The 23,643-nt window shown below is 38.4% G+C and overlaps 3 protein-coding genes across 3 annotated transcripts; 1 reads left to right on the top strand and 2 right to left on the bottom strand.

Moving 5' to 3' along the window:
* Window positions 1–5,033: 5,033 nt before the first annotated feature.
* LOC137942387 (protein HEAT STRESS TOLERANT DWD 1-like) lies at window positions 5,034–11,202 on the bottom strand. Its single transcript, XM_068788016.1, has 13 exons — window positions 11,071–11,202; window positions 10,942–10,989; window positions 10,755–10,861; window positions 10,589–10,667; window positions 8,563–8,742; window positions 8,340–8,438; window positions 8,001–8,169; window positions 7,750–7,853; window positions 6,572–6,711; window positions 6,394–6,466; window positions 5,874–5,986; window positions 5,676–5,793; window positions 5,034–5,580 (listed from the first exon to the last, which is right to left on the bottom strand). The coding sequence occupies exons 1-13, from the start codon at window positions 11,116–11,118 to the stop codon at window positions 5,443–5,445; spliced, it is 1,416 nt and encodes a 471-aa protein (XP_068644117.1). The 5' UTR covers window positions 11,119–11,202; the 3' UTR covers window positions 5,034–5,442.
* A 6,562-nt stretch (window positions 11,203–17,764) lies between these two features.
* LOC137946996 (cellulose synthase-like protein G3) lies at window positions 17,765–21,067 on the top strand. Its single transcript, XM_068793321.1, has 5 exons — window positions 17,765–18,349; window positions 18,950–19,219; window positions 19,360–19,779; window positions 20,041–20,391; window positions 20,480–21,067. The coding sequence occupies exons 1-5, from the start codon at window positions 17,765–17,767 to the stop codon at window positions 21,029–21,031; spliced, it is 2,178 nt and encodes a 725-aa protein (XP_068649422.1). The 3' UTR covers window positions 21,032–21,067.
* Window positions 21,068–21,151: 84 nt separating this feature from the next.
* LOC137942397 (probable E3 ubiquitin-protein ligase RHA4A) lies at window positions 21,152–22,635 on the bottom strand. Its single transcript, XM_068788029.1, has 3 exons — window positions 22,198–22,635; window positions 21,782–21,870; window positions 21,152–21,679 (listed from the first exon to the last, which is right to left on the bottom strand). The coding sequence occupies exons 1-3, from the start codon at window positions 22,411–22,413 to the stop codon at window positions 21,250–21,252; spliced, it is 735 nt and encodes a 244-aa protein (XP_068644130.1). The 5' UTR covers window positions 22,414–22,635; the 3' UTR covers window positions 21,152–21,249.
* Window positions 22,636–23,643: the final 1,008 nt, after the last annotated feature.

Here is a 23,643-nt window from a genome sequence, read left to right as displayed (position 1 = left end):
ATTATTTTTTTACTAGTAATCAGGACCGTAGAGTAGACTAAGATCGCAGACCGACGATAAAGTACGAGAATACCCCCATATTAAAGACATATTTATCTTATGTTAGTCTAACAGGGAAACAAATTGATGGATCATGGTCAACGGCATTAGCAAGTCTATATTCACCTGGTGGGCCACGCACGTTTTTTGCCTTCGCTCGCACGAGTCATCCTGTTACATTTGGAATTATAATTCCAGGACCGGGTCTGCTGGCTGCCGGCTGCTGGCTGTCGGTAAGATTAGGGCAGGCTAGCGGAATTGATGGTCCAGGGGAATACTGAAAAGAAGAATTAATAATAAAGAAAATAATAGAACTTAACATTCGACACCGAAGACGCCGATGTCGTCGTTGCTGTAGTCAAGCCGGACAGGGGGGGCAGGACATGGACAGAGGGGTAGTTACGGGATTTCGTCTCCTGCTTTTCGATACTCGTTCCTTGGCGAACGGAGAGGAATATTTTTTAGAGAGTTAAATATTACTGGAGTGGGATCCAAGTGAAAGCTTTAAAACACCCAGAGGCGCCGCTATACCCTACAATTTAGGGTACCCCGACTCTTAACCAGTGACAGAGAGTTGTGAATAACAACATCTCCGTCAAATCAACGAAGACAATTCCTATATGCATGACAGAGACGCGGAAAGGATCCTGATTTCCGCGTTACAGCAGAACAATTCCCTTTAATGGGGTCGCTAATGAATGGGTTTACACACTTTGCTTTCTGTCATTGGTCCTTTCTTCCTTTACAAAGCAATTATTAAAAAATAATTGAGAGATCAGGGAGGATCTTAACTGTTAAGAGAGGAGGAGAAGAAGACGGAACAATGTCACCTCGGATCATCAACTGCACTTTTTTTTCTCATTTTTTCTGGTTGGTTCACTTTTAGCGGAAGGAGAAAGGGTTGTTTAGTCCCTAAAGCTAGGAATAATACGTGCAAACAGTGCAACTTTTAATCGAGAGGCAATAAGGTTTTGATTCTTCTTTTGAACATTCGGAAGACCGGGGTATTTCAAAGATTCCTTGTAGATAGATCATTATTTTAACTCATCTTCTTGCTCATTCGAGTTCTCTCTGTTGTCAAATTTCATTTCCGTTAATAATATGATCATTGACAGCCTTAGAATAATGAGAAATGGGAGAGAACTAAAAACAATCAAACATTGGGTTCCAAGTAGGTCTAGGAACTTGGATAGGACATAATAGGCAAGTGAGACCCAATATTCAAGCTACTGGGTTTTTGCTCTTTTCCCAATTACTCTATGCCTCAATGGTTTGTGGCATCTAGAGATTCTGATGACTAGTTCTAATCACTTTGGGGCATATTGAAATGATTTCTCTAACCCTTGGCCTGATGTAAAGGTTGAAGGAACCATTAAGAATTGACCTCCATCTTAGGTAATGTGACACCCTCTTTAACTATATTATACTGGTTAAATTGATGATTGGCTCAAGTAATGTTTTTGAATGCACAGCCATGTGGAGACCAATTGGGCTGGTGCTCCTTGGTCATTCTCCCTCTAGCTTATCACAGCCATGCTCACACACTAACCTGTAAGCCACTCTTCTACTGAATTACTCAATTCTATATTTCTTTGTGGACCCTTGATAGGATCATTTATTCGAGAGATGCTTCTTGGGTTGTAATCCATGTTATGCCTACACACATGTGAAGACAATCATGGGTTGATGGCAAGCTTGGAACACTAAGTGGGAATGTGGGAGATTTAAGGCATAAACTAAGGTGGCTAAGTGGGATTTTGGACCAAGTTTAAATCTTTTATCAGCCCTTGGATCAAGGATTGGATGTGATGAAAGTGGATTGAGATTGTGAACAGGGAGAGGATCTAAATGAGAGGGGTAGGGGGGGGGCCCTCACTGGCATCCTCCATTTGTCCTTTCTCTTCCTTTGGAGCGAAGGACATGTTGACAAAACATTACCATGTCATCCTTTATAAGAAAATTGTAAGGAAAAGACACCAGCTGCCTATGTGGAAGTTACCATTATCAAGCCTGTTTGGCCCTAACCACCTCATTATCATGTGATTATGCTTAATATAATGCAAAGTAACACATATAGGACGGAATGGTTTTTTTTTTTTTTTTTTTTGTGTCAAGGATGGCTTTTAAATAGCTTTCTTATTAGCTTGGAAATTGATGCACTAATCCTGTCGGGAGCTTTTTCTTTTCAGGTCATACTTGAGGGAGAAGTGAACTGCTGCCATCCATTGGACACTGGACAGTTAATCGATCGGATTAGAAAGAGGAATCCTACACATTTGAATGTATTTACTCAGACAGTAAACCATGTGGGGAGGAGATGATTGGAAAAAGTTAAACTCTGTTTTTCTGCTTTGATATCATCTTCTACACTTCGTCCTCAGAAAATTGTATTTATACGAAGAGTACGATGGATTTTCTGTTTCGTTTTGTTTTTGCTTTCTGGGTAATACAAGACGTTCTGTATCTAACAATGGGGAATTGAAAAGAAAAAGAAAAAGAAAAAAAAGGAAACTGTTCTGCTTGTGGCATCTGAGACATGGGAAACATACAAACAGTTACAACAACCTGGTTTCTGCTCGGCTTCATGTCGTCTTCATCTCTGCAATTATCCATGACCCTTGTTCCAGTGGCTTCGAATTTGAAGGCATAGAAACTCTTCCAAAGTAAAAACAAAGAATGTTCTAACATGCAATTACGCATTCGACGCCCATTGTTCGTTTTTCTTCCTCCACATGCCAGAAACACGATTCAGTGTGAGAATGGTCCTCAACAGAAAAGAAACGGAATCGATTAGAAGAAGAATTAAACGAGGAAGAGGTTTGCTACGTTTATGGTAATGACCACCAGTCTCGTATTGGTGAGGTCAGGGAATTGGAACTTTCGAACAAAACAACAGGGAACCAACTCCACCACAAATTTTCTATGCTTTCTGTTGCAATCGTTAAAGACTATGACCAGTACCGAATCTATCTCTGCACCCTTCAGAAGAAAATCTGCAAGTGGTTTCGGATGAACATCTCTTTCCCTAGAAACCTGGTCAATGGTTAGAGGTAGATTCTTGCATTTGTGTTCAATTCCACAAACTGCAATTCCGTGGAGTTTAGTTGTTCATCGCCCAATACATGGTGGGTTCGTTTCATCCCTTTTTCACTCTTTGCTGTAGAGAAGCTAATTGTACTTGAAGTGCTTAGGTGAAGTAGCGGCCAGAAATCTGGTTTCAGAAAATCCCTTTTCTCATGAAGTGGGTTTATGTATGCCTAAATTAGGAGAGGCAAGAAGATGAAGTTTCTCCTGCCTGACGTGAGAACTTCATATGCATGACGTTTTGGGGAGGAAGGAGCACGTATATTAATATTAGTATGGAAGGAAGCTACCAAGCAGTTACCTGGATAATATAAGGCAATATGTGATTTTTATATGGCTGGTTATTAATGGAGAAAGCAAAAAACAGTGGGAATTGGGAACCACCGGTTGAGGAGTTTCTGGTTTGTTTCTTCTCATTCTCACATTCACATTCATGGTCATTATAATAGACACAACTTTCGTAGGCATCATTATGAAACAAAAGCAACTTCCAGCCGCCATTACGATAAGATTTGGGTTTAATCTTGTTTTCCGGGTTCCTACAGGAATTAGAAGTTTCTTAGAGAGAGAAACATACAGGAAGCTTCGTCTCTGGGTGGATGAAAGCATTGTGGTCTCTCCACTAATCAGGGAACGATAAGGAAATAGCCATAAATTTTATTCTAATGGGCGTACAAATCCCGTTCCCAAGACAATTGAAAGTAGTGCATTTGGAATAAGTTCGTCGTCTGTCTGCAGATTCAATTCAAAAGTAGCAATCAACGCAAGGATGACTGTGTTCAGGATCATCTTTTGGGTCACAAGTTTGAATGAAATTCACGCACAAAGGAGGATTAAAGCCTCTTCGCCTCTTCACCTGGTTCGTGACCATTTATGAGATATATTTTAACAGGTAAATTATTAAAATACTCCTATTTGTACATAAAACTTTATTATAAAATAAACATAATAGATTCCATAACCATTTAAATAACACTAAAACATTAAATTCAGATTTTGACCAAACTTCTCATTTTGACAGTTAATGAACTCTTTAACTAGACTTTCATGCTTTTAAGTTCCTTTGATCTGGGTCATTGATTGATGTCGATAATCAAATTTTCATGCTTAGAACTATATAATGACATTTTAGTCATTTTAATAATTCAATAATTGGACCATATATATGTGGTGAAAATTGTTATAATAAGGCTATTAATCAAGTAAAATTGATGAAGGGTGTTTAGTAAGTTTATTAAAATTATAAAATATTTCAATTTAACCATATGGATTTGCTTTTTTTTTTGGTAAAACATTGATCCAATAAAGCTATTTTATAAAATTTTATTTTAGAAAAATAATTTTACTTTTGATAATTTTATTGTACAAGGGTATTTTGGTAATTTTATTAATACATGAAAAAAAATTATATATGAACCATATGAAGTGTTTTTTAATCCCATAAGACTATGTTTTTTATAATTTTTCGATGAAAAAGTATATACAATAGGATATACCCATTATCATGTACATAAATTCAAATTTAAAAATTAGTTACTTCAATTGAATGCTTAATAGTCAAATAATGTATACTTAAATAATAATATCTTTTTTAAAAGAAATAAATAAAAGTTAATAATCAACCTCATACATTACCATACTTATTCGATAAATTTTTCAGTAAAATAAAATCTCAAATACAAAATTGCTAAGAAAAATTACTTTGTGCTGAAAGTATTACAACATCAATTAACAAATACTTATTCAGAAATATTTCATATGGATTTCCGGTATATCTTGGCTGAAACATCTTACCTAAAAAATTATATGTTTTTCCTAGTAAGAGTTTCGAGATAAAAAAATGCTTCCAATAAACATGAGACACTAATATTCTCAAAAAACGTATTTCTACTAAAAATAACTTTCCAACATACAAAAATCATATCACTATAATCTTCTTCAAGACTTCAACAAATGAACGAGGAATGTGTCATGGCTAATGCACTTTCCCAAGATGCAAAAACCAGAGAACCAAAGGAAATTACATTACCAGATTCCTACATGTAACTGCGGTAACTAAGCTGTCAAAAAGCAGGATGATATTGAACGTTTAGATTGAACAGCTTAGAATGAGAAAATTAAAGACCTATTTTCAACTCTTAACTCTATAATTTTATATATGAATATGTTAAACACTTTATCATGCAAAATCAAAGTATTAAAGGAACAAATACCAAGCAAAACTCAAAAAGAATCATGGAGATCTAGGACTTGAAAAACTAGGGTCATGGACCAGTAACTGTTCTGAAAGAAACGTGCAGGATTTTCATCCCCGACACCTCAAGCAGTATTAGTGTCGGGTGGCAATGTTGTTTCTAGGTTTGAAGGCATGAGAACATTGAAACCATCAACAGCGGTGGATACAAGCATTCCCGGTATCTGTGGGTGCCAATGCAACTCTTTCAAGTCCTTTTGACCCTGTTCAATAAACCAACACGTTAATTGTAGGTAGGTTTACTGAGTATAGCAAAATGGAACACAGACTTCTAGCAAGAACGAGTCCAGATGAAAACCTGATGAACAAATAGAAGCTGTGGGGGTAAATCGTCAGGAGCATTCACATTCTCTTTTACTTTGGCCTTGAACTCAGCTTCTTCTTCCTCATCTCTCTCTAACGAGAGGTCCCAGATCCTGGATCAAGTCGAATAATATGTTTTAGAGAATTTAAAATTTATTTCAATTTTTCCTTCCTTGAGGCACAGAAACCTTACGTGGATTGATTGTCAGAGGATGAAACTGCCAGAGTGGATGCCTCATGTGGACTCCATTCAATTGATGTGATTGGATGTTTGTGGTACTCAAAATGAGCCACACGTGAGTCTCCCTGCATAACATCACCAATTCCACTGTCAAACATCATTTTTGAATGTCCTATTTCGTTGTCAGAAATTTGTATGATAAAGCTACATAAGGTAAAATCTTTTCGAAGAAAAGGTGACAACCATCCTCTTGAAAGGAACAGAAAAAATCACTTTTCTTTATAAATTGACTACACATGCATGCTACACTCCTGTCCCCCCTAGTGAGAGTTGAGTATATAAGCTCATGGCATTATGATTGTTGCAGAGTCATTACGGACTCTTAAGGAATCATTCATCAACACTATTTTTTTTTCCTAGAGAAGAGGGACATGGCAAGAGAAGATTAAACATTTGGTTATTCCCAATACGACGTGTCCCTCATCTTCATGAATAAGCTCGCCTGACTTTGAAATCATAGAGCCCTCCCTACCTTGATCAACCTGAGATCACGGATGGAGAAGGTGCCATCATCACTTCCAGAAGCAATCATACAGCTTGCCAGCCTATTCCAAATGGAGGAACAAAGGCAAAACCATTCAGTTTTCATAATTAAATTGAAATGAAAGGTAAAAGCAATAGAATCATAATGAAAGACATTATTTACTTACCGATTCCATGAAATAACATTGACATCTGCATTATGGGCCTTTACAGAAATTGCAGGTGCTTTCCCTACACGAGTATCCCATATTGCAATGTTCCCGTCAACTGAACAAGACGCAAAAACGTCAGCTTCAGTAGGACTCCACTGCAGCATGAACAAAAACAAAATCACATCAATGACCTAAGATATAAAAACGTTAAGAGTAAAACATGCATTTAGTTTTGACTCCGAGGACCATCCTGCTGATAGAGGGCACTGCCAACTATTTAATGAAAAACTAGTCATTGATGCAGAATTCAAACCCGTTCCTATGTGACATCAGGAAAATAACCTACATACCCTTACTATAACTTCCATCAATGAACTCTAACCATGGCATATGAAGGGAGAAAAATACCTCCTTAATAATATTATGGCCTTTTTCAAACATGGGCATAGCAGATACTCAATATGGGCTCCAAAAATCATGCACATCCCATCTAACGACTTACATTAAATTGATGAATAAAATTTTAATACCTTTTATAAGGTGGGTCGCTACTATTTGTGCCAGCACATACCAACTCATAGACCCAAATCAAAGGCATGTATAATTTAATTTTTACAGGAATATTACATTGTTGTAATTTCAGATATTACATAAGCATATAGGTACCAATCTGAAACCTAAGGTTATACATATATTATGCAATATTTCATGGGTATGTAGGTAGTTATCCCATATATTTTCTTTATTATCCTTTACCCTAAAAGGTTTTAGACAATTGAGTTGTCATATACAATTCAATTGGGGTGGCATGTTCTCTAGCACCTTGTAGATTGATTTAATGTGTCGACAAAGGCGAAAGCAGGCACTTAGTGTCAGTAGTTGACACTTGCAATTTTTCTCTTTATGATGAAACTGTGGCAGGAATCATCTGGGCCTCACTTTTTTACTCCAGTAAGGTGGTAAGTTCTCTACTTCCTTGCAGATTATGTTTGTGTGGCTACAAATGCAAAACAAGAACCATTGGCCAAAAGTTTTCCCACTGGCATCATCAAGACCTCACTTGCTATGTTATATTGTATCGTCTGTTTAGCAACTTTAGATGCCAAAGATGAACCTACTGACAAATGAAAAGATAGTAAAAAAGGAAACAACTTCATATGATTGGTTAATTCCATCAAGGCAGAAAAAAACACCTGTAAATCTTCAACACTAGCAGTGTGTCCTTTAAATGGATTGGCATCTACATTCCATGTGCCGGATGTAGGCTCCCACAAGTGAATACAACTCTTGCAGTCACCTTTTAACATAAAAAAAAGGTGTTTAGAACAAAATAAAATGGCCGAAAAATAAAGAAATGATTGACCAAATAACTTTCATGAAGTACCTTCGGTTTGTGGAACCCTCAAGAAAAACAATCGATCTAATTAGACACAATTGAACATACCAGAAACAAGCCTTCCCAAGCTAACAGGACTCCAGTCAATAGCATAGCCCTCATCCTTGTGTCCACCAAATTTTAGTAGGGGAGCCTGTGAAAATGCCGTAGTACTTTCTGTGCTAACTTCTGGTTTTGATTCTGCTAAAGCATTTAAATGAGAAGTGAAGTCCCAGACCTGATCAGACAAGTACACAAACAAGAAATCTTTAGAGATCTTGTCCTATAAAGCACTTTACTATATATTTGAACAGAACAGCCACAAGGAATTCACGTTAAGGACAATCATTGAGAAGTTCACAAGAACATAACAAGTAAAGAGAGAACATGGAAAGTGCATGGCCCCACCTGCACATGACCAGTGTCAGCCCAGCTGGCACATATGTGGGGTTGTTGATTCATTGAACGAATGCGATTTACACATCCATTATGGGTAATCTTGCGCAGCTGTTACAAGGTCACCGAGGTAAGAAAACGATAGTAAATGCAGTCATAACAAATAAAATACTTTCATACTTGTGTGATCTCAGGAAGGAAATTTCCTTCCAGAGGCTTTTAAAACAATCCTTGCCTGTAAAATGGGTGGCCTTGGTCCACCATCACCTTCATTTTCCTCATCCTCATCACTACTGCTATCATCATCCATATCAGATTCATTATCCGCTGATACTTTGGGCAATAAATCCCTTCTTTTTCCCGATATTTCAGTAAGCTTAAAAATCTCAATGGAATTCCAAGCAGCTTTCTCAGCCTGCAGATGGCATGGGATATAAGCTAACTGAGCAAATGATGGACATGCAAATGGCATAAAGGAGAACATTAAATAAATAAGAGGAAGGAAAAATGAAAATGCTAAAATAAAACCAGGTTACACAACTTTTTATCTTTTAAATCTGCAGAAAAACATTCTCAGAAAAAATATAACAGTGAACACCTAAAAGTAGGAACAAACAAGAGAAAATTGAGAAGAGTAATATATGATGGCCTAGCCATGCTGAGGAGAACTAATCGCAAACAAGTCTAGGATTGTTCAGAGACACATAAAAAGGCTTAAATAGCAAGGGTATAAGCGGATAAAAGTACGTGAGAAGAGGAGTGATGAAACTGTCAAATAATAGAGATCCATGGAGGAGGATCCATGCAACCGATCCCAATGTTGTTGGCACAGGGCTCTGATAATCAGGAGGAAGTCCAAAAGGAAAACTCACATAAACAACTTAAAACATTCAGAAGCTCCAATGACAGTGGCTACTCCATATTCTAGTAGGGCAAATTATTTTTTTACAGAATAACAGATGAGGGGTTTCATTCCAGAAGAAGAGAATAAACAACAGCTGCAGCTCTGACAGGCTAAGGGGCTGAAGCAGCGCTTCCTGGCTAAACCTAATTCTATTAAGGAGGTCGTGTGTCTCAGCAACTAATGCGTTCACAATACCAAGAGAGCCAGCATAGAATAGCAGAATCTTACCAACCCAAGGGGAGGGGGAGATCCACAGGACTTCTTTTATTTTTGGTGAGGGGGGCTACTAAGGGCTAATAACAAATGGCTACCAAATGATTATACAGTAAATAACTTTTCTTTTCTTTTCTTTTCTTTTTGGTGGGGAGGCTACTAAGGGCTAATAACAAATGCCTACCAAATTATTATACAGTAAATAACAATTAATTTCTAACAGGCCTTGAGCATTTTATCAGCTGATCAAGGGCTCCAAATACACAAAAAAAAAAAAAAAAAATTCATTTGGCAGGAATACACAGACTGGGAAAAAACCAACTAAGACTAGCATGTTGACGTTTAAAAGACGGAATCATTCAATATGACAAGGAGGTCATTTACAAAATTTGGAAGAACTAACCAACTTAGAGATACAAAACACTGAATCATATCCATCCAAGCACACTTCTTCTGCTCTATAAAAGATTCTGGGATGCCACTAATGCTTTGGCCAGGGAAGGGGTCACCTGGATAGTGACAACCACTTGGTGTCGGCACTTCCATTCCCCTTTGAGCCTCCTTTCCTATTTGTCTATTTTAAATCATTATGTTTCTCTTTTTGGAAACCCCCCTTACTATTCCTCTCTAAGGAGCTATCTTAATGAAATCCTATTTATGATTATCATATAAAAATTTAAAAAACAATTTAAAATGCTCCAATTTAAGCTTTCATTTCTTGACAATAAATACACATCAAGCTAAACCACTCTAAATATAGCAATTTATCAGTTAATGAGTTAAGTTGGACAAGTCTACTCCATGCACAGTCAAATTCTAAGGTATAGAAGCGCTTCTATAATCTTGAAATGTACTCAAGAAAGCAAAATTGAGTGCTGCTTCAAAAAGCTGAGTCATTGAACTCATTAAACTGAAGCACTCTAACACGTTAATTGCGCACTGGTACAGCTTGACCAAGAGTAAGTAGCGATTAAGTATGGTAGATAATTGTAAATAGAACTAATCTAGAAAAAAAATGATAATAATCGTTATCATTATAAAAATAACGACAATAACCACAACAATTTCTTCTTCTTCTTGATGCAATTACAAAAATTAAACCACAGAAACGAAACGTGAGACATTAAGGTATCGCTGAGATTACCTGAGTCCCTGCAACGCAGTAGATTGAGTGTGGAAATTCTGTACGAATCAACCCCAAGGAATCACGTAGAATGTCAAAACTGTCAACAGAAGATATAGTATAACTAATAGCACGGAAATAATGACTATAACAAACGAAGAAACAGGACTGTTAATATCATTCCAACCTCAAACAAGGCCAACCAACATGGAAAGCGTGGAGAGAATTATATGCAGATGGATCGCACTCAAGCTCCTCTCCCTCTTCCAATTTGTCCACTCCAGGTTGCCAAACCTGGTAACCGAATATGAAGATAGGAGTAAAAACTCCAATTCGCCGAAAAACAAAACGAGTAAATAAATAAAGAAGTTTACCTTCGCAGGAGCAGAGGGTACGGAGGGTCCTTCTCCATTTTTGTTCACCTGAACAGAAGCAGAGAAATCTTCAGTACATGCAAGGAAAACTAGGTAAAAACTGAAAAAACTAGTGAAAGAGAGAAATACTTTGTTTTTCCTTTTGATCTTCTTACGATTTTTGATACTGCGAACCATTGCCTCCAAATACTTTTTTCCTCTTCGCTACGGCAACAGAACTAGGCTGGGGTTTTAGGCGTGGCCAATAGGACGAAAAACCCTACCGCGGGGGAAGGGGCCGTAGTGAACCTCCCTACTAGAATTAAATTAGATATATTTACCAAAATACCCGATTTCAAATTCTTATTTACCAATAAATTCCAAAATTTAAAGTAAAAGTGAATTAGTTTTTTTATGTTGGTCTCAAGAGAAAGTGCAGTAAAAAGTATTTTCATGTGTTAGTGTGAAGAATAAAAAATATAGTAGAAAGTGGAGAATGAGTTTATTAATAAAATATTCTGATAAATTTTAACTTTATTAAGATAGTTTCATTTAAAATTTTAATTAAAAAATAAGATAAATAATTAAAATTTTAAAATTTAAAATATTAATTTAATTTAATATAAAAAATAATATATCTAAACTAACATGGTTACTTTTATAATTTCTAGATACTTAATCCAATTCTTATTTTACTATATCTAAATTATTACTCTTAAATTAGTAATTTAATATAATATATAAAAAATAGCGTATTTTATTTATGAAATTAGATAGATTTTAGTTTGGTCTAAATTAATATAATAATTAAAAATAAAAATAAAAATATGAATTTAAATAATTATAAAAAAATACTTACAAAAATGTTTACTTTTATAATATCTAAGTACTTGATCAAATTCTTACTTTTACAATATTTTAGTTATCACTCTTAAATGGGTAATTTAATATAATATTAGAAGTCATGGATATAATAAATAAACAAATAGGGTATTTTATTAATAAAATAATATGAGTTTCCATTAAAATCCATTAATTAAAATATTATTTTTCAAAAAAACAAGATGAGTATTTCCATTAAAAAGCAACTGAATTAGTTTATGCTTGTCAGAAAAACAAAAGAAAAAATAAATTATAATTACAGACTAATCTAAAAGCTTTTGGAATCGCAACAAGCGGTTATAACTTATGGCATATAACTTATATATTGATAGAAAAACAACAAAAAAGAAGAAAAAAAAAAGACAAAGTGGCTCAATAGTAATAGCAAAGAAGACAAAATCCATGACAAATTTCTCTGCACATGAACGCTCTTTGCAATAACTTTTTCCCCATTTCTCAATCATGTAGAGAGAATAAAGGATATCCAAAATTTTCATTCAACTTATTTTGATCTCTACTCGAATTGAAGAGCTCAATAAAAAAATCAATCTAGAGCTAAAATAACCCACAACACATTTCACTTCTTGCAATAAAAATAAGTCCTTAATAATCTGACATTAGCTACGTAATTAAATGACTGACAACCCTCAATAATCCAATCCCCACGATTGGCATGACCGACAAGCCCTTGTTTTTTACTGGCACCAAAGGAAACCCAATTTGGGCCCTCAAAGGCTGTTGTTGGAGACATCAAAAGAGGATAGGCAGACGAGCATACCCAATTGTTATGGAATGGGACCAATGAGTTGATTATTGTGGAGGTCGATGTCCTTGAGGTAAGCTCAGTAGGCGAGCTAAGGGGGATAGGATCGGTGAGATGGTTGGGGGAAAGGTTGGGAACAGTAAGATTTAACAGTGACTTGAGATCACAGGGGATAGGGTCGAGAGGAAGGCATCGAAGCTCAGAACCAAGTGTTGGCGGGCATCAAAGCTCGAAATCATGCGCCGGCGAGCGTCGAGAGAGAGGGATTGTCCATAGGGAAGCTCGCAATCTCTGTGCCCACTAGAGGAACAAAGAGTGATTGTTAAACAAGGACAGACATGAAGAAGAAAGAAGAAAGGAGGAGTCTTAGAGTCAAACATCGAGTGAAAGTGAATTCACTAGTCTCATGAAGTGCACTCATTTTTTCTCTTGAGTGAACTCCCCAATCACACAACGCACTAACGCTTTTGGAGCGACTTTCCCCTATGAAAGTGAATTCACTGGTCTCATGAAGTGCACTCGTTTTTTCTCTTGAGTGAACTCCCCAATCACACAACGCACTAACGCTTTTGAAGCGACTTTCCCCTATGAAAGTGAATTCACTTTCCCTTACAAAGTGCACTAACATGACATTAAAGGAAAGAAATAAAATGAAATGAGAAAGAAGGAATTTAAGGGTTTTCAATAACAGGTTGACGTTTGATTCGACATAGAATGAAATTCATTTACATGGGCGTCTCATAGGTGCCAAATTATCCTATTCCAGCCTTCTTCTGACATGTTAAAAGTTCACGACTGTAACAATGTTGAAACTTCTTACCTCATACACCAACCATTATGTCAAAATGTGCATGTGATTAGAATCCTGATTAACTATAATATCCCCCCATTGTTTCGAGCTCTTATATTCGAGATTTCGACCATTGGGTATGTTGGAAGATGAAAGCATATTGGAAAATGTGTAATTTTAAACAAAACGATTCAATACATAATTTGCAACAAGCTAGGAGTTCATGATGTTCTCTCACCCCAGCTTGAGGGGGAGTGTTGGAAGATGAGCTCCAACCCACATGACCAAGGAAGACCTAGATATCTAAGAGTATTATAAGATGGGTCACACAACCAAGGAAGGGCCACGAGATGGGCCCAAACCCATAAGAAGTAGGACCCACCATGATTACCACAAGTTGGCATCCTTATCACATAAGTTGGAAGATCAGGAAGGACTCACAAAGGCATATTATCTTATAGTCACATTCTAGAAGAGTTCTAGTTTGAGTTATGTTTGTCTTTTATCTATATTGAGTTATTTAATTATGTTAAGACTTATCTTTTAAGTGTTAGAGTTTGGGTATAATTGGGACAAAAGTAGTTTTATTGAAATTGAACTCTACTACATTCCTCTATTATAAATAGAGGTTAATGTACTTTGATTATAATAAGTTAATGTGGTCAATCAACTATTTCTTTTTTTTTTCCATAAATTTTGACATAAAAAGTTCAACATGAGAAAGAACTAGAATAGAGGAAGAGACGGACCCAAGAGACTTGGCGGATTCGCTTGTTTCAATTGTCAAACTATCCAATAAGTTGGGTAGATTTAGTTTTTCAATTAGCCGGTTTAGTCACAAAGGTTATTGCTATTGAGGGTAAGTAACTAGCATTATCAAATTTGAACCGGATTCAACTACTCTATTTATAGTCCGGTTCTTTGCAACTGCATCTATTGAACCAAACCCAACCACCTTACATGGTCAAATATAGTTGGACTTTTTCTCATAACATTCATTAAGGGGGGGGGGGGGGGGGGGGGGTAGTGCCCCAAATGGATTCTTGAAGATCAAGTTCATGTCCAACATGAAGATCATGTCAGTCATGTACATGAAGATCATCTTCGCATATGGTGTTAGTGTTGACAACTTCATGTGCACTGGAAAACAGTTTCTAGTGTTAGTGCCCTAAAATGAGAAAAACATAAAAAACAAGAGAATCTCTAAACCTTTACAATACACTTAATTAAAATATAATCTTTAAACTCCAAATTAGGTAAAACAACCATTATTACTACACGAATAAATTATTTAATGTATAATTAAATATATTAATATATTTATTAATTGAATTAGATTTATTATTATGCATTAATATGGTAATTATATGAGCCAATGAAATACGCACATGATTAATTAAAAATAATAAATAAATAACGTGGAGTTATTAATAACGTTATAAATAACGTGGAGTTATTAATAACGTTATAAATAAAAAAAATGAAAGTAATACGTGGAGTTATTAATAACATATGATATACTTTAACCTAAAAATGAATAATTTAAGAGAAAAAATTGATCTAATCATAAATTTAACACACTATATATTTGTATATAATATATTTTATGTATTATTAATTAATAATATATTATCACAAAATTTAAAACCATTGGTTTAATTAACTATAGCAATTGGATAATTATGCCAAGATAATTTATTAAATATTTATTTTAAAAATATTTTAATTATGACTATTAAATCACTATTTTTAATTTAGTAATTATAAAATAAATGTATTAAATAAATAAAAATAATTATTTTATAAATAAATTTTATAAATTAATGACGATAGTTTTAAACTATCGTCGTCTTCCTCAGGGTCGTCATCTTCGTCAGGGGCGAGCCAGCGGGCAACGGTGACGGCGACGGGCCAGTGGGCAACGGCGACGGCAGCGGGCAACGCTGATAGAGGCGGCGCTCCGACGGTACGCAAAGAGGGAGAAGAGAGGGAGGCCGAGAAGTCCAAATGTCAAAATCGAAGAAAAACTAAACTGAAATAGGGAAAATCGCAAGAAATTAGAAGGTCTTTTGGGGGAAAAATGATAGCTTGAGGGAGAAGGGAGTCAGATGCCGAAAGGGAGAAGAGAGGGAGAAGAGACAGAGAGATAAGAGAGAGGGAGAAGCGAGCGGGAGGTTCAGAGGGAGAGTGAGTCCGAGAAAGAGAAGGACGCCGGAAGAACGTTTGTAGTGAGAGATGGAGGCAGTAGAGAGGGAGACCGGAGAGGGACGACGGGGACGAGAGAGCGAGCAGAGAGCTCGGGCTTCATGGAGATGACAGAGGGTTGCGGGAATGAGAGTGTCTGTGCGGGAATGAAACGAGCGAAATGAAAAAAAAAAAGAGCGAGACAGTCGAGCCAGAGAGAGCTTGCGCGAGAGAATCAAGTGGATGATTCTCAAAATCGGGCGGAAATCACTTTCCGCCCGTTACTCTTGAGACATGAACTCTTGATTCATATATATTCATGTACATGACATGAATTTCGGCGCCCCCTAATGATATCAGGACATGAACTGCATAATGAGCATAAAGATCATGTCCTGAGTCATGTGCACTAACCCCCCTAATGCATGTTAGTCTTTTCCCCGAAATGGCTAGAAAATCATTTGGAAAACGCATATCTGCGTGGAAAATTGAATCATTAGGTAGTTTTCCAAGGTCGGAAAATCACTAGTGGGAAAAATCTCGGTTCATTGCTGCTCGACCTAATTTCTTCCGCAACGCTATGACGCTATTCTTCCTCTCCAAACGGGTCCTCCCATCGATGCTTCGACGCTGGCCTTCCCCATGGGCCCCAACAAGTTGGAAAGGCAAGCCGAGCAGCTTCTTCTCTTCCAGGCAGCAAGAAGTAGGTGGATCATGGGGAGATAACCAGCTTTCCAGTTACAGAGTCCACTAAAGATGCTTTAAAAGCTTATATTACGACCATCCAAACTAAGGTTGAATCTTACTAATCCATTGTTTATCAACTATGCTATAGATTTTTGCAATATATGAACAACAAGAGATCGATTCGGTAGATAGAAAATTCCATAAGAAAATCAATCAGATGTTTCAATCTTTCAAACTCTAAAAATGCATTTCATCAGTTCTACAGGATCTACTACAGGTACGCATCAAACCCGAACTCGGATCCAAAATTTGACAGTAGGATTTTCCAGTAAGAAAACTTCTAAAACCTGAGAATGCTCCAGTACTGAAAAATAAAATTATAGCGGAAAAGAGGGAAAGAAAAATTGTTCGTTTGTGGACCACCAAGATTTTTTAATTCATGGAAGCCGTAAATGGCTCAGGTACCTGTAAAATAATATTCCGAAAGATGAGAGCTGAGAGACGTATTTGGTTATGGCTCCAAGAGGCGTGAGCATTCAGTATTGACTTGATCAAAAGCTGGAGGAAGATCATGGCTCACTACGTCACAGAGAAAGCTCTAGACTACAGCTGCTTTAATTTCATTAGCAGCAACTCCTTCTCAGAAGTCGAATTCTGATTGAGACGTAGGTCTTCTGGCTGTAAGGAAGTTTCCGTGGCTTGTTTAATTCTCCGGTTCCGTGTTTGCAGTGGAACCCTAATGCTTGATTTATTGCCAATAGCGAGTTAGCGACTGGACATTTATTTCCCCCAGTTCGAGGCTAACGTTTTAGAATTCAGTCGTCGCGGATGACGAATGCATACTCCAATAATTCTGTATCGCCGCCAGTGTAAATTACCAAGGTTCTTGTAGGAATTAGTTGCTCCTATAATTTATCTTTATCGCCAGTAGAGAAACCTCGATTGTACTGTATAAAAATTGTTTCATTGCGTAAATGGTCATTCAAGTTTTGAACCTGGACATCCTGTCTATCCATCTTGAACAAAAAAAAAAAAAAAAAAAACTATTGTTTATTTGTTCTTTTCTTCTGGTCTTCTCACTCCTAATCGTCAGTCTTTTCTTCGCGTTGAAAGACGGGGGACGTAACAGATGGGTTTAAACATTTTAGACAAGATAATCTAATGATTAAATGGTACGAGAAATGTTCTTAGCGTTTATCAAAATCTGAAATTCCCTGATTGGAACCCATTGTTTTTTTATTGTTTTAGTTACAGAATGACTTGACGAGATTCCACGACTGAAGCTTCTGAGATGGAGAGCTTTATTGTGTAGAACATAAAAAAACGACGACTAGTCTCTGCCCGTTGCATTTGGTTCCTGCCATTGTTACGTTTTAGTGACATGGGCAAAGGTCCGAATGATTCTTGGTGATAGTGGCGGAAAAAACAAAAAAACTGCGTCTATAAGGTTCAGCTACTTCACATGGTGGTGAGTGGTGATGACAGTACTCAAGAGTCTCGCACCCTCTGTGCCTTTCTGCTCTCTGTCGCTCCGAAAGATGCGAAACCCAACCGACAGCAAGGCTCTTCCTGTCCACAAACTCGAGCTCGATCCTCGAATCATCCCGAATCGTATTCATGCCATAGTTTACAGTTGCGCCATCTTGGCACTGCTCTACCGCCACCTTGTCCGTCTCTGGGATGCTCCCACCGTCCCCTCTTTCTTCATCTTTCTCACCATGCTAGTAGCAGACATGGTGTTGGCCTTCATGTGGGCAATGAACCAGGGCTTTCGGTGGCGTCCAGTCCGCCGCCAGGAGTTCCCTGAGAATCTCCCAAGTGTCATCAGCGACTCAGAGTTTCCCAAGCTGGACGTGTTCATCTGCACGGCGGACCCTTACAAGGAGCCGCCCATCAATGTCGTGAACACTGCTCTATCAGTCATGGCCTTCGATTATCCAGCCGAAAAGATATCAGTCTACGTTTCGGACGACGGAGGTTCGGAACTGACTCTGTTTGCGTTCATGGAAGCTGCAAAGTTTGCCAGGCACTGGCTGCCCTTCTGCAAGAAGAACAAGATTTTAGATCGATGTCCGGAGGTCTATTTTGGATCCAACGCTCTCTGCCCCTCGGCGGAGCTTAAGGTAACAACTCCTTCACTTTCCAAGAAATCGGGATCTTCACTTTGAGATTTCCTTCAAAGTAACAGTATACAGGCGGCATTGTTGACTAAAATTTAGTGTTTGAGCTTATCTCTCTTCTTGGTAAAGGACACAGATGAATCAATCATTTTGTTCTTTCTTCTCTTTACGAACAAAAAGTTGCCCGGCGTTCAGCAGAGTCAATTTTCAGCTTTAGCATAAGTCATAACTAATTTCTGACGACGACGAAATCTATTTTGGCTATTTTCTCTGGTCCTTCTGCTTAGCATTGTTCTCTACAGCATTAATAGTGTTATAATAGTAAGTTTGACTATTTTCTCTGGTCATCCTGTATCCGATTTTGCCCGATTCTAGATATTTTTCGCCCTTAAATTTTTTTCTATTTGATAGGACATAGAATTATATGGATTGAAACTATTGCATACTTATACTATATCTTGGTATAAATAATATTTATTTAAGTAAAAATTCTGTAGTGTTTCCGATCTGATTCATTTGGTCATCATCTATTCTAAGTTTCATAAGAGTTGTCTTGTAAATGCCATTAGAATTTGGTTTAAGTTTCCATAGAGTTTCTTGTAGGCGATGTACGAGATGATGAAGACCAGAGTAGAACGAGCGATGGAGAGCGGTCAGGTGGAGGACGTTTACAAGGCAGAGGAAGAGGTGTTCAAGCTCTGGAGAACGCGAGGATTTACTCGACAAGATCACCCCGCTGTGATTCAGCCTTTGCTGCAAAGCGAGTGGGATTTAGATGTTGGAGGCCACAAGCTACCAAACCTCATCTACTTGTCTAGAGAGAAAAGGAAAACCCATCACCACCATTTCAAAGCTGGGGCTCTGAATGCTTTGGTTAGTTGAATTTCTTAAGACGCCGTCTCTATACGAGAATTTTGTTCTTAAGGGCCTTCTCAAGCTGAACACGTCTCAGAGGATTCCATGGGTACTCTCATATTCAGACATTTCTGCTTTTTTTTTTATCCTTGTTGCAGCTACGAGTATCGGGGAAGATGAGTAACGCACCGTTGATCCTCACGCTTGACTGCGACATGTACAGCAATGATCCTGGAACGGCTATTCGGGCCCTGTGCTACCTTGTTGATGAGGAAATGCGAGATGTTGCCTACATCCAGTTCCCTCAACGATACCGAGGATTAAACAAGCAGGACATCTATGCCAGTGAGCATAAGCGCTTGTTCCAAATAAATCCACTGGGGATGGATGGCCTCCAAGGCCCCAATTACGTCGGCACTGGGTGCTTCTTCCGGCGAAGAGCTCTTTACGGGTCCCCCTCATCCTCTGTTCAACACAATGGCAACGGGTCTACCACGACTGACATTGGAAGCTTGGGCGAGGATGCTCACCTCTTGGCCAGTTGCTCGTACGAGGACAACACAAGTTGGGGTCATCAGGTGACGGGACTAATCTCAACTTCAGTCTTCTGGGTTGTTCACTCAATTGCATCAAGTTTGAACTTTGAACCATAGTTACCTAAATAAACTCTCTATGGAAGGGGAAAATCTCAGGAACTTGTTTCAAAACTGGAGTGACACAGTTCCTTGTATTTCCTGTAACTATGGTTCAAAATTTCATTTTTACATCTCTCAGAGGATTTCCTATTGGGGTAGCACAGATTTTCTTTCAATACTAAAAACCAAATTACAATGCGATAGGTGGGGTTCAGGTATGGTTCTCTGGTGGAGGATTATTTTACAGGATACAGGCTCAAGTGCGAGGGATGGAGATCTCTGTTTTGCAACCCCGAGAGAGCTTCATTTCTGGGGGAAGTGCCGATAAATTTGGCGGATGCATTGAGTCAGAATGAGAGGTGGGGCGTGGGATTATTGGAGGTTGTCTTCTCCAAGTACAATCCCCTCGTCTTTGGCGTCATGAAAACGTCTCTTCCGATGGGTATGTGCTATGGGCATTACGCCTGTTGGCCTTTTTATGCTCTCCCAGTTACAATATATGGCCTCCTTCCACAACTTTCACTCCTTGCTCAAGGTCCACCTCTTTTTCCGAAGGTAGATGACGAAGTAGAGTCTCTTCCATACTGACGTTTCTTTCTTATGTTTCTGGTACCTACGTTTGTATAACCTGGAATCTTTGTAGGCCTCGAGTCCTTTCTTCTACTTGTACGCATATTTATTCCTGGGAGCATATGGCCAAGATCTTCTCGACTTCCTAAACGAAAGAGGAACTGTGCAACGTTGGTGGAGTGATCAACGAATGTGGATGATCAGAGGAACCTCATCCTATCTCTTTGCGCTCGTCCATCACTCCTTCAAACTGATTGGCTTCTCGGGGCTTGGGTTCAATTTGACTACTAAAGTTATTGATGAGGATGAGAACAAGAGATACGAGCAAGGGGTGTTCGAGTTTGGAGCTGCATCGCCATTCTTCTTGTCCTTAGGGACTATTGCCATGCTCAATATCGTCTCCTTCTCAGTGGGGCTTGTTCGTGCTTTGCTTTTGAAAAACGTAGACGAGGTGTTTGCACAATTGTTCGTATCAGGCTTTGTGGTGGTTAACTCTTGGCCCATCTATGAGGCAATGATACTGAGAAGCGACAAAGGGAGGATGCCTACTCAAATAACAATACCATCCACCTTGATGGTATATGTTCTTTGTTGTATCCTAGCTGCTGCTGCTTTCAGAACTTGAAAATAGGATGATTTTTCCTCACTTTAGTTAGTGATGCAAGAAGAGTAAGTTTCGTATCTGCTAAAAGCTTCAAATAGGGAGATTGGAGTAGTTGTTTTACAAGTTTGTAACGTTCACGTACTCTGTAATATGAATGTAAGAACTTTCTCATATTGAATCATGAAAAATTATGAGGTAGAAGATACCTTCTAAGCATACCAGTATTTGCAAAATTTATGTTACAGAATGACTTGTTCTCGTACACTGTGGATCTGGATTTGGACCGCGGCGAGTGAATTTGGCGGCGGCGCAACAAATGAATGGTGGTATTCTGGTCGTAGGCATGGCCTTCCACTGCTGGATCCTTCCAATGCTCCCGAATGCTCTGCCGAGGTGTGTGATAGCTCTTCAATCCTCGACTCTTCTTGCTCTTGATGTCTCGCTTGGTCGACGTTTGTGCCAGCGGCATCAGTGAGTGCCGGTGATGGAATTACAAGAGATCTGGGCAGAGAGGGGTTCTTGACTGGGATGATTGACGTTCGACAGAGTGGGCAAGTGGCGCTAGTAACAAGCCAGTGTCGGATGCAATCGACATGAAAGAGGTGTTTGCAAGAAGGAAGCTGGTGCAGTCGCTGTTTTACCTCAAAATCTCCGAGGCACACACTACATCTGCAGAGGGAATGTATCAAATTCTGGAACCAATAACTAAATTGAAAAAAAAAACAGATTCCTGAAGGATACAGGACGGAGAAAGAGAGATGATGAACTTACTGGGTGTCCCTCGCCGTCGAATCCTCCTCGTTGAAGAGAATCACGGGAAGCTCGTCTTTGAATTCCTTCTCCAGTCCCACATCAAAAGGCTAAAGGGATAAACACGAAGAGAGAAAACTGAAGCCCTCTTTTTGATAATTAAACAAAGACAACAGCAAAAATTCAAGATTTCTATGTAGGAAACAGTTAGATATTTTCGTTAGAATGGCGAGTGATGTCACTCCTTTCAGTGTACACAAGAGTATAGACTGATCAATATTGAGATCGAGATCGAGATCAAGGTTAAATTTGATGGCAACTACAGATCAGCCCTCCAAGAAATCTAAAACTGAAAACGATACATATGATAATGCTCTTCTTTGCAAAGTTATAATTTAAGCGTACAAATAGAAGATAGTTCGTAGGAGAAAAGTTACCAAAGAAAGTACCGTCGTAGCTTGACTTAAACTCGTCGGAAGCAGCTCCTGAGAAGAAAGGCTGGACGGTCTTCTCCTTTTGAGGTAACAGAGATAAAACAAGAGGAACAGGATGATGGTGAAGAGAATGGGCACAGAGAATATGAACGCCTGGTACAATTTGAGTTGAAGCGAAGGAGGGTACTGATGAGTGCTCGGAGGGTGTGGAAGACCCATTAATTTGAAGCTTTTGGACGCAGAAGGTGAGAAAAGGAGACTGCTTTTTTTTTTTTTTTTTTTTTTTAGGGAAAAGTATTTTTAGAACTTGAACAATCGAGGAGGTATCTGATTCATATTTGAGAATTTGAGGAGAAAATACTGGTAACTTTTTCTGGGCGGGGGTAGAGTTCAGAGAGAGAGAGAGAAAGAGAGAACGGTTACATTAATGTGATTACATTAGACGAAAGAGATTCCTTAGTTTCAGGGTTAGTGTTTGTTTTAAATATACAAAATGCAGGAAAAAAAGGTTAGTTAGAGCAACTGATGATAATGATATTTTTTGGTTTATGGGTAGTCAACAGAAAATGATTCCCTTTTATCCTACGAATTGTGCACTATGATTAGGACGAGGAAACAGTTCAAGTTTGACAGCACTTACAGGGCACCTCAGAGATTGGCCCTCCCAAGTTCATCAAACTGTCTACTCTTCTCTTTCCTGGATGACTTCTCTTGCAGGTTTCAGAAGCTTGGTATCTCTCCCGTGAGTCTAATCCACCTCTCACCCAAATTTTCTCTTTTAGGTGAGCTCTCGAATGGCTAAAGCTCATCTGGAATAAGTCACCTGACCCGTGACTTAACATCTGAATGTCCCAACTGCTACGGCCAGGAGGTGGGATCAAGGTAGGTTTAACTCACTGTCATGTCGTTCACAACCTCTGCTAATGCTGGCACATTGGTGTAATCAAGGAGAGTAGTAAGGCTAGATGTCCCTGACGCTGTATTTTGTTGCTTAAGCATAGTTAATTTGGTTGGTAGAAGCAGAACCTAACTGCAGATCCTGACATCCCATCTTTCGAGTGTAATGCTCCATGTCCAAAAGAATTATAAGAAAAGAGAAAGGAAATCCTTGTCAGATATTTGGAGTATCTCCTCCTTGTCTCCTTCCCCGCTGTATTCATTTAAACAATGAGATTTCACAAGCATCAATCTTGAACAGTAAGATCATGTTGCTCAGAACCAGTAGGTAGTCCCCCAGCAACTAATGAGTTTGGTTTTAAGCTCATCGTAATTTGTCATTCATGACCCAGATCACCTTTTCCTCCCACCTGCTTCTGTTCCTGCTTATTTCCATGTCTTTCTTAGGATGTCCTGTCTGTGTCCTCTGTTTTGTTGTGTAATATTCAGTGTCTGTCTCCTCCGCCATGAAGTTCATATGCTCCAGCTCTTGTTGTATCTTCTCACTGTTGG

Source organism: Aristolochia californica, unplaced genomic scaffold (genome assembly GCF_029961685.1).
Source record: "Aristolochia californica isolate CCGP_79_NKW_82.1479 unplaced genomic scaffold, dmAriCali1.0.hap1 SCAF_1, whole genome shotgun sequence".
Classification (NCBI taxonomy): domain Eukaryota; kingdom Viridiplantae; phylum Streptophyta; class Magnoliopsida; order Piperales; family Aristolochiaceae; genus Aristolochia; species Aristolochia californica.
This window is presented reverse-complemented; position numbering and strand designations above follow the sequence as displayed.